The sequence below is a fragment of the Chiroxiphia lanceolata genome, chromosome Z, assembly GCF_009829145.1.
Source record: "Chiroxiphia lanceolata isolate bChiLan1 chromosome Z, bChiLan1.pri, whole genome shotgun sequence".
NCBI classification, from domain to species: domain Eukaryota; kingdom Metazoa; phylum Chordata; class Aves; order Passeriformes; family Pipridae; genus Chiroxiphia; species Chiroxiphia lanceolata.
In genome coordinates, this window is record NC_045671.1 from 58,154,315 (window position 1) to 58,165,402 (window position 11,088).

The window sequence follows — 11,088 nt, forward strand, 5'->3', positions numbered from 1 at the left end:
GGAAAAGAATAGCTGTGGTCCAGACATTCAAATGAAATTAGGTCAGTGTAAGTACCTTCATAGTATTTAGAAGAATCTCATGCTCCTCCCTGATTCTTGATCCAAGAGTCTGTGGAAGGCAGTGCTGAGTTGAGTCGATGTTACTGCTGGTAGCACAAGGTCAGCTAGATTTTCCAGACTTCTGCCTTCTGTTGTGTGCAGCTTTACAGATGAGCAACAAGATTGCCCAGGATACCCCATGTTGCCATGAGTCTTCAGCTTCATAATGTTCTTCATAACGTTTGTGTGTTGGGTTTGCATGACAAGGGTTTGGTAGTGGGACTGGCTACAGGTGTGACTTCTGTGAGAAGCTGCTGGAAGCTTCCCCTGTGAAGCCAGAGCCAGCTAGCTCCAAGACAGACTCACCACTGGCCAAGGCTGAGCCTACTAGCAATGGTGGCAGGATCTCTGGGATAACATCGTTAAGAAGGAATGGGGGGGAATGCACAGGAACAATTGCAACCAGAGAAGAGAGGAGTGAGCATGTATGGGAGAAACAGCCCTACAGACAGCAAAATCAGCGAAGAAGTAGAAGGGAAAATGCTCCAGGCACCGCAACAGAGATTTCCCTGGAGCCTGTGGTGAAGACCATGGTGAGGCAGCTGTGCCCCTGCAGCCCATGGAGGTCCATGGTGGAACAGAGATCCACCTGCGGCCCATGGAGGACCCATGCCAGAGCAGGTGGATGTGCCCAAAAGAGACTGTGATCCATGAGAAGCCTGTGCTGGAGCAGGCTTCTGGCAGGACCTGTGACCCCATGGAAAGAGGAGCCCATGGGGGAGCAGGTTTGTTGACAGGACTTGTGACCCCACAAGGGACCCACATGGGAGCAGTTCATGATGAACTGCAGCCTGTGGGAAGGAGTCATGTTGGAGAAGTTCGTGGAGGACTTCCTCACATGGGAGGGATCCCACAATGGAGCCGGGGAAGAGTGTGAGGAGTCCTCCTCCTGAGGAGGAAGGAATGACAAAGACAACATGTGATGAATTGACCACAGCCCCTATTTTCTGTCCTACTGTACCCTTGGGGTGGAGGGAAGAGAAAACTGGGAGTGAAGTTGAACCTGGGAAGAAGGGAGGGGTGGAAGGAAGGTGGTTTAAGATTTTGTTTTTAGTTCTCATTACTCTGATCTAATTTGATTGGCAATAAATTTAATTAATGTTTCCCCAAGTCAGATCTGTTTGCCTGTTGCATTAATTGCTGAATGGTCTCTCCCCGTCCTTATCTCGACCCATGAATCTTCTGTTGTATTTTCTCTCCCTTGTTCTGCTGAGGAGGGAAGTGATAAAGCAGCTTCACTGGGCACCTGGCATCCAGCCAAGGTCAACCCACCACAGCTTGCAAGATAAATAAAGTAAATATCCAAATATTTTCATGGTTGAATTACCATGATAACAGAAAAACATGTAAATTCATATGAACTGTGGCAAGCATTGAAAACAATAATAAACAAGTTTACTTGTATATCTTGATGTTTTGCAGGAAATTGTTCAGTTTTTCTTCTCTTGTTCTACCATAAGACATTTTCGTGACGAGTTTTTGCAAAGGTTTTAGATCTATTAAGACATGTATTTTAGCTTCAATTTAAAATTTTTCATCAGCCTATTTTAAAAATCATTTATCATCCAATTAAAAAAAAATCTACTGGAGCTTGGATGATTTCCTGAGATCCATACAGAACTGATTTCTGTAAGAACTTCTCACTTGTCTTATTATTAAGCTGGTGTAACTGCTACTTCATAACACCTGTACCATCATTTTGATGTTACATGCAACATTGGTATAGCTTGAGTGAAAATGAAGTAATAGATTATTATAGATCTGACAGGTTTGGGCTATCCATTTCCAGAGTCTAAAGTATTTAATGCTGGCATTTCTGTTCTTTGATTATAATGGGATTGCTTCCTGTTGCTTCTGTATTTGGGAGAACCACTCTTATAAAGTCTTGCCACATGTAACTTGTTTTCTACATCCCTTAGTTGACTCATCGTCCAATTATTAAGCTGAGACACAGTCAATGAACAACCTCTTGTTGTCAGGTGCTGAGAGAGCAATGCTGTCATGAATGATACTATTAACCAGTTGCCTCTCATACCAAAATCTTCACCATGTTTGATGGTCACAGATCACATACTGTATTTCTTACAGACATAAAGAAAGAGGGAGAACTGGCTGCATTTCACAGTCAGAAAGTAACTTCTCTCAAGCATCTTATTCCAAAGTAGTACAAGGACATAGTATGGACTTGGGTGGCAGCCATGATTTGGCATCTTCAACCACTCTGTGACTTCACATTAATCACATCTGCTGTTATGAAGGACAGCTGTAGGTTAGTTAGAGCTCTGCAAAGAACATGTGGGTTAGCAGGTTTTGTAGTTGTTTCGGGTTTTGGTGTTTTGAGGTTTTTTTCAGTAGAGAGCTCTTTTCCTAAGCTGCTACAAAGACTATTGCAATGACATCTTGGTTTGGCCCAGAATTAGGTCTTACTTTTTTTATGCTTACTCTGGTTAGCATCGTCTCTGCCATTTTTTGCTTAAAATCAGGTTGTTAACATTTGACATTAAAGTGTGCTTCTGGATAGTTTAGAAGCTAGTATGACATACTTTGAGATTGCTTTTTGTGTCATGGTTTTTACCGTGTACTGCATACTTGTTAGTGGGGTTTCTGACTGCCTCCATTTGAGTGTCATTATTTTAAATAACAGATGATCTGAAATGAGAGATGCAGCACCACTAAACTTTATCAGTTTGGCAGCACTGTCACCCAGCTGAAATTCTAGTAGTCGTCTTTTTAGTAGTATACTCTTCTAGTAGCAGTTTTGTTTCTGATGAGACCTGTCACATGGCAATTCCCTTTTGCACAAAATGCAGATGAAAAATTAAAAGTATGAGCTCTTTATTTCCCATTATTGATTATAACTACAGCAGAGAGGGTACAAACAAAATTAGTCTTGAAATGGGAAGATTAATCAGAATGAAGCGAGTCAGAAGTCTCAATTTCATGCTCCCGAATTAATCACAGGTTTCTGCCCTTTAATTCATCCTGAAGCTCTACTGTTTCAGCTGTACTACCAAGGCATGGCTTTCAGCTCCTGTAATCTCATCTGCTCCGAGACCGTGAGACGCTCAGTTTCTCATTCTCTGCATTGTATGAAGCAGGTTCTTTTCACACAGCTTATGCCTGATGTTTACATTATACTGTTGTTTTTTTTTTTTTTACCCTGGGGTGCCAGCTTTTGGAGCCATTCCATGCTTCTGACCCCTGTTCCATCACATCTCAAAACTTGCTGTTGTGAATCTGCTTTTATCTTAGCAAGCTTGTAATGTCCATTCTGTTTCCCAGTCATTGCCACTTGGTGCAAAGTTTGTCTCCCTTATATGGGGCATGCATGATGTCAGTGATGATAGACAGTTTCAATATTATATATGGAAATACTTGCCAAGATAAAAAGATTGAGGAGACTGACTTTCAGGTGGTTTTGTATTTAACTGTCGTGGTTTCACCCCAGCCAGAGCCAAGCCCCAGGCAGCCGCTCATTCACTCCCCCACCAGCAGGATACTTGGGAAGAGAATTGGAAGGGTAAAAACCATAATACTCATGGGTTGAGACAAAGACAGTTTAATAGGGAAAGCAAAAGCTGTGCGCACAAGTAAAGCAAAACAAGGAATTAATTCACTGCTTCCCATGGGCAGGCAGGTGTTCTGCCTCTCCAGGAGGGCAGGGCCCCATCACGTGTAACAGTTACTTGGGAAGACAAACATCATCACTCTAAACATCTGCCCTTCTTCCCCACAGATTTATGCACTGAGCATGATGACATATGGCCTGGAATATCCCTTTGGTCAATTTGGGTCACCTGTCCCAGCTGTCTCTCCTGTCAACCTCCCATGCAGCCCCAACTTCCTCGCCAGCGTGGCAATAGGAAAAGCACAAAAGGCCTTGGCTCTGTGTAAGCACTGCTCAGCAATAACAAAAACATCTCCGTACTATCAACCCTGTGTTCAGCATAAATCCAAAACACAGCCCCATGCAACCCACTGTGAAGGGAATTAACTCTACCCCAGCCAAAACCATCACAGTAACTTACAACTTCTCAATAAGAAGTGTGACTATGTGCTGCTCCATTTCTTTGTTCACTTTGCAGCACCTCAGTTGCACTGAAGGAGGGAGAGTGTTCGTATAGAAAGTACTAGCACATTCTTGCATAAAAAAATAAGTAGTGCAACACAGTACAAGAAGTAGCAAGAATATGTCAGAATAAAAGTGTACAATTCTAGTATATGATTAAACATAAAGGGGGCAGCAGAAGTGGGGAGAGGGTATTCTTGCTTGTAAAGACGGTTGACATTTTTATTTTCTCTATTCTCTATGTTTCTGTAAGGTTTTATATACTGGAAAATACTTGAGGAAAAATAAATTGAGCATTGCCTACGCCAAAAGAAACCCAAAACAAACTACACAGAAAAATGGGAAATCTTAGAGAATGTGAATGCCATATTGTTTGTTAGCTACTGTCTATCAGTGTGAATTGTGTTTGTGAAGTATTTTGCTATAAGGAAAAAATGTGGTTATTCCATATGGATTGGCCTGTACATGCTTAAACCCTTTCTATAAATATTTGAATTAAAGGACACCAGATGTTGCACAGAAGCTGCTGCTGCTTTCTGAACTTCATGGTATATTCTTTCAAAACCCACAGGAAGTAGCTGAGGGGAAAAGTGTATTAATTAAGTTCAGAAATAGATTTTCCAGCTATAGAAAAATCTCCAAAGAAAATAACATATGATCTTCAGAAATGTGAGCTCTCTATCCCAAGAATCTGGTGTCAGCATGCAGCACTGTCACATGGGGATTAGAATTCAGATTTCAAGTTCTCAGACCTAGGCTAGCCTGAAAGCAAGCCAGTCTGTGGCCCTTGGAAATGGACCCATCTTTTGTCCTGTCTGCTCTGACCTGTGTTCATAGTTCTATAGACAGTGTTCAGAGAAAAGATTTTTCCAGTTTTTTCTTGGCCTAGAGAACTAATGTTGTAGTAACAGAGACTTGAGGGAAAAGGAAAGTGCTAGAATTCCCAGATGCTGTGCACTTCAAACATGAAATATACTCTGATGTGCCTAAAGTATATTTTGTATAAAACTATGGCAAAAGAAATACAAAATGGGATTTGCTTTGCATTGGTTGAGGAATAAGATTTACATTTTGCAAACCAATTAAATATTTCTGCATTTAGAAGTACTGACTCTGCTGTAATTGTAGTGCTTTCTTGTGCTCTGTTTTCTTCAGACCAAAGCACTGAAACTGACTCTCCTGCTCTAGTAGTTGGTGGGAAGTGTCCATCTATCTTTATGCAATGAATATATAATTGTTTATACTCTGAGTCACATGATTCTACTGAAAGAGCAGGTACACACAAACAAGTAACATTTACCACTGAGCACTCTTATGTGAATTCAGTCAGCTATGTTAAATGTGCATTGCTGTTGTATTAGGTAGGGTTTGTGTTGTGGCGATTTGACCCCAGCCAGCAGCTAAGCACCCAACAACTGCTCGCTCACCTCCCCTGCAAGATGGGGATAGCATGCAGTGAGAAAAAGTGAGAAAAACTCTATCTTGAGATAAACACAGTTCAATAAGTGAATTAAAGCTGTATGTGCAAGCAAAAGAGAATAAGGATTTTGTTTGCTATTTCCCTTCAACAGGCAAATGTTTAGCCACAACCCAGACAGCAGGGCTTCACTCCGCTAAAAGGTTACTTGGGAAGACAAATGCCATAACCGCACACATTCCCCCATTCCTTTTCCTTACCTCAAGCTTTTATTAAGCACAACTTGATATGGAATGGAATGTCCTTTTGGTCCATGTGGATCAGCTGTACCAGGTGTGTTTCCTTTCCAACCTCTTGTCCACTCCCCGCCTGCCTGTTGGGAGGGCAGAGTGAGAAACAGAGAAGGCCTTGATACAGTGCAAGCGCTGCTCATCAATGACTAAAATATTGGTGTGTTACCAACACTAAGATGTTTTAGTCAGAGATCCAAAGCACAGCACCATCTTGCCTGCTATGGAGACTGTTAACTCCATCCTAGGGCAGAGCCAGTACCTCCATCCCTTATTCTCTACCAATTACACGCCTGTGTCTTGGGCTCCATCTGTTGCGGTGGTTGCTGAGGACAGGAGAGGCCACAGATTTTCTTGAGTTGATGGGCACCAAAATCAGTTACAGATTGGGTCACAGGGCATTTACCTGGTTCTTTACAAGTATTATCATCTGTTGATTCGGGTGGGTTCTGCTGTGATACTTCCTGTAGCATATAGCTCAAATCACAGATAGCAACAATTTAAACATGTATCCACAGAGCCACTAGGAGAAAAGGAGAAATTTATATCTCATCTACTCTCTCCCAAAGCAGGCTTTAAGAAATCTTCCTGCTAAATTTGTGGTTTACAAATCTATTACACCTCATTTTCCTCCATTAAAATCAAACAAACAAAAAGCCCCCACAAACAAACAAACAAACAAAAACCCAGAAGACAAAGCTGCCTTTTGAAGTCTTAGGTATCTCTCATTTTGTTCTTCAAGGAGAGTGCTAACAAGAAGACAAGAACCTGAAAATGAGAGCTTTTACAAAGTGTCATACATTATTTCCAAGATATAAAAGGGAAAGTCAGAAAGGAAGGAATTCCTTCTTTTCCCTTTTTTTTTCCTTAAAATTAAAGCAAGATCAGATTTCTTCTTTGAATCAATTGACGGAGTTCCAGTATTCTACTGCATCAAATTCAAGGTTATTAGTCTTTATGGTCAAGTTAGACCTTGCATCTCAACCACATTTAATGCATATTCCTTCCTGCTATGTCATTTTGCCAAATTTTATGACATCCATACTGCACTTCTGCAATCTGCTGTATTTCTTCAAGCAGGTGCCTTCTACCAATATGATGTCTTTTATTCAGTGGGTTCATGAATTTGCTTTTCATGTGTAAGAAATAGTAAATGTAAAATCAGTGTGCTAACACTAAAAGATGTGTCTGGTATGCTTTAAAAAATAAATCATGTTATCCCTATGCAATACCTGAGAAATATCATATGATCTACATGTCTGTTATGTTTCTATCATGGTTAGACGGTCAGATTTTTCTTCATTTAGAATGATGGTAATACAGCAAAATAAAATTATTACAGTATCATAAGCCTTCCTCTTGTTCAGTTCATGGTGCAGAATCACATTAATGTGCATTGTAGCATAACTGACACAGACTCCTGTAAGTAATCACCATTCTATTGACTTCATGCCCTTGAATTTTTCTTGTATAGCCAAACTGTACTGCAACTGAGCGAGCGATGGCACGACTTGCAACACATCCAACCTTAAAGCCCAGATTTGTTGAACTTAAAGGTATGAAATATTTTAACTTGTTTATTACTTCGGTAGCTTACTGGTGTGGTACTTTGTTCCTGTTTATTTCTGGCACAAACAAAAAAACCCCCAAAACTAAAAGCTTCTGTAGTTACCCTAACTAGCTGCAGTGAACCAAGTGCCACAAACTTTGTAATCATTTACGTTGGTTGAAGTGGTCTCATATGTGACTGTATGCAATATGGCATTTAAGAACAAACAGGATATTGAACAAACAGGGTTTATAATGGGAACTCTAAAAATCAAATTAATGTAATGGAATATTTTTGAATTAAATGGGAATGTAAAGGGATCATTACAGCTGGGTTTCCAAAGGCAACTAAAAGGTTTTACAAATTACTTTCTAAATCTTCCTCGAAAACTGTCCCCAGAATCTTTAGGGTGTCTTTCCTGGTTTTTTAGGTTCTCTTTTGTTCTCTTGAAACTGAAATTTTCTACCTAAAATTGATGCTAAAAAGAGTCAAGTCCTAGTAATAATGTCACAAAGTTACTTGATTAATAACAGAGCATATCAAATACTCATTTAATTATATATGTGCAATTTATTATTAGTTTGCAGTTTCACACTCGAAGTAATGCCCTAAGTGAACATGATTATCAGCTGCAGATTATTTGCTTAAAGTTCACAGTTAAACCCAAGTTTCATATTGTATTTCATTGATAATAATTTCTTTTTCTCGCTTTTGTTGATACTGTACTCTATGGTCTTGCCCCATGTGTTCAGTAAATGATTGATAAGGACATTCAAAATATACTTACTCAAAACAACATATTTAACTTGCAAAAATGTTTTATTATATAAAAATAGCTTATATAAATTGACATGTAACTGCAACAAAATATTTCCTCTGCCCTTGCCCAGCTGCTGTAAAAGCTTTTAAGGATGCAAGAAAGAACCCAGACAAAGCCACTCCTTTGGAAAAGGCTAAGTCAGAAGAACAGCCTAAAGTAGCACAACATTTCAGTAGCAACTTGGATGACCAAGCTCCTAAACTAGCTCAAAAACAGCAAGGATGTGGACACAAAACAAAACTGAGTATGAAAATAGAGACTGACAGGGTGGCTGAAGAACTTTGTGAGAGTGCATCTGAGCAGAAAACTTTGGAAATGGAGAGAGCATATGCTCCAGAAGAATCTTCATTTCAGGCAGTAGAAATGCAAATACTCACTGAGAACAAAATAGAAAAAAAACGTAGCTATCAAAAAAGGAAAGAAAATACGAGTATCAACAAATTAAATGCAATAATAGAGAAAATTGGTGATAGTGATCAGGAGCATCCTAGTGAAAAGGAATACTTCGATGATAGTACTGAAGAAAGGTTTTATAACGAGTCATCAGATTCTGACAGTGACAGCAATGATGATTTCTTCATTGGCAAAGTAAAAAGAAAGAAAAAGACGGCAGCAGTAACTAATCCTTCTTCAACAAAAGATAAAGATAGACTTCAGAAAAATGTAGTGAAGAAAGAAAAGAGCACAGTTCCTGTGACAGCACAAGATTTGATCACGGAAGAAAGAAAGCCACCTGCAAAAGCAGTCAGGCTACAATCAGTGTTCTGCAGTTCCTTGTCGACCTCTAATCAGAAATCTCAAACCAGAAAAAGGTAAACCTTTTCTCCACGTTATGTTCTGCATTCCTTTCCTCCTTCTCAGTAATGAAAATTGTTGTGATTTTCAGTAGTCCTTACCAAACAAAGAGAATTTGAGCTCATTAAAGCTTAGAACATGTTCACAGAAACTACCTGTCAGTCTTCTTACACTTTCTTGACATTAAGTATTTTTCAGATTAACATTAGCACTGATGTATACATAGGATTCCTAACTAGACCTGCATCCAAATTCAGTCACTTCTGAACACTTCTATTTCTAATTCTTTATTAACAAAGGTGAAACAGCATTTAAGGGGCTTGCATCATAAGCTTGAAAAGTTATTGCATGGATGTTTTGGTGGTAATGATTCTTTATTCACAGGTGTTTGTAATTTTACAAATTTCTTGAAAAATCCTAAATTCTCTTTTTATTTTTAGAAATCCTAAAGACCAGCCACTCAAAAATGGAAGAACAGGTATGTATTACTTAACCTGGTAAAATGACAAGAGTAAAATCATCTTGAGATTTTGTTGCCTCTGCAGTTATGATAAGCTGCACTTTTTTTCTTTTCAAATTTGTGGAACATATTTTAGCATTTGTTGTTAAAATGGTCAAATTGTTGAGCTTTCATTTTAATCATGGATATTATCTGCACTTTTCTATTTTTTTAGTATTAGAAATACTTAAAGTACGGTTTGCAGAGGAAAGGGCTTTTCCATCTGTCAAGCAGTTAGTTTTACTTGTGCACAGGTAAAGGTACAGATTTTGATATGTACCTAGTACCTTGTCTCTTAAGTAATTCCTCCAGTAGCTCCTGAAAATGTAGTATTTTATTCCATTTGTACTATATGATACCATTTTGGAATTCATTTGATCGAGGATATAATTTCAGTCATATTGAGTTATATTGTGTAATATCTCATTGGTTTATTGTGAAGAAAAAAGTTTAGACTGTGCTGAATATTTGTCTACACAAATTTTGAGTGTGGTCTGTAATAATAAATCTTAATTATCTGCAGTCCACTGAATGGCAATTTACTGGGCTGCAAGATGACAAAATCTTGCTGTGAATATTCAGATGACTGTTCCCCATGGGTTATTATTAAATTTTTGAAAATATCTGCAATCCCAGACTAGTTTGCATATGTTTATGAAAGTTCATGATGTAGTTAATGCTTCGGTTTGTACTTGCACAGGTTTTCTTAAAAGTGAACCACAGCTGAAGAAGCAACCATTTGCAAAAGCTTCAGGTATTAAATGTGACAATAAGAAAGCATGTTTGGAGCAGCCTCTTCATCCTTCATGGGAAGCAAGCAGGAGACGCAAAGAGCAAGTGTCTCAAATTACAGCATTCCAGGGAAAAAAGATTAAATTTGATGACTAGATTATATGTAAACTAAGGTTTTAAAAAAAAAAAGATTTTTGCAACTGCTATTTGAACATTTTTGGTTTACTGTCCATATCCTTTGCAGCCTATAAAACTGCATCTGCTGTATCTTACCGTCTTACAATAATCAAGATTGCTTCATTTATTCTGTGTGCTGTCTGTGGATTAATGTAATGGCCATGTGGTGTTGGTTCGTAAGTTCCATTGCATAGTCCCCCCATTTATGAAATACACTCTAACAAATTAAGGGTTTTTAGGAACATCATTTTTGCCCTGTAGGAATAGTACAGATTCTTTGGAGCTTTTTTTCTTTAATGTAAAAATGTATTTTATATGTGGATTTGGATTGTCAAATAAATCTCAACTGAGGAAAAGTAAGAGATTCTTGAACTTGAACAGACCTCAAAAATTCGTGAATGTATCAAGTAGCTGGAAAAGCTGATCACCTGTAAGCATGATATGAAAATTTCTGGAGATCAATTAAATATTGTCCTTTTAAACTGTGATCTCTGTCCTCTGATTATACTGCCAATTTGAAGAACCAAAAGAGTGTCTTTAATACTTTGTTCTGGTAGTTACAGCTGGACCCTTTATCATGTGCGGCTTGTACTTTGTGAAAGAATATGAAAAATTAAAGGGTCTTTGTACATTAAGAAACA

At 38.7% G+C, this 11,088-nt stretch overlaps 1 protein-coding gene across 2 annotated transcripts in view; it reads left to right on the forward strand.

Moving 5' to 3' along the window:
- Positions 1 to 11,088, forward strand: part of SRFBP1 (serum response factor binding protein 1) — a 69,733-nt gene extending 58,645 nt beyond the window's left edge. For both annotated transcript variants that reach the window (XM_032676300.1, XM_032676301.1), the window contains exons 5-8: positions 7,350 to 7,431; positions 8,315 to 9,056; positions 9,480 to 9,517; positions 10,239 to 11,088. In XM_032676300.1, coding sequence (XP_032532191.1) covers positions 7,350 to 7,431; positions 8,315 to 9,056; positions 9,480 to 9,517; positions 10,239 to 10,426 — 1,050 coding nt within the window. In that variant the 3' untranslated portion in view covers positions 10,427 to 11,088. The remainder of the gene's footprint in view (positions 1 to 7,349; positions 7,432 to 8,314; positions 9,057 to 9,479; positions 9,518 to 10,238) is intronic.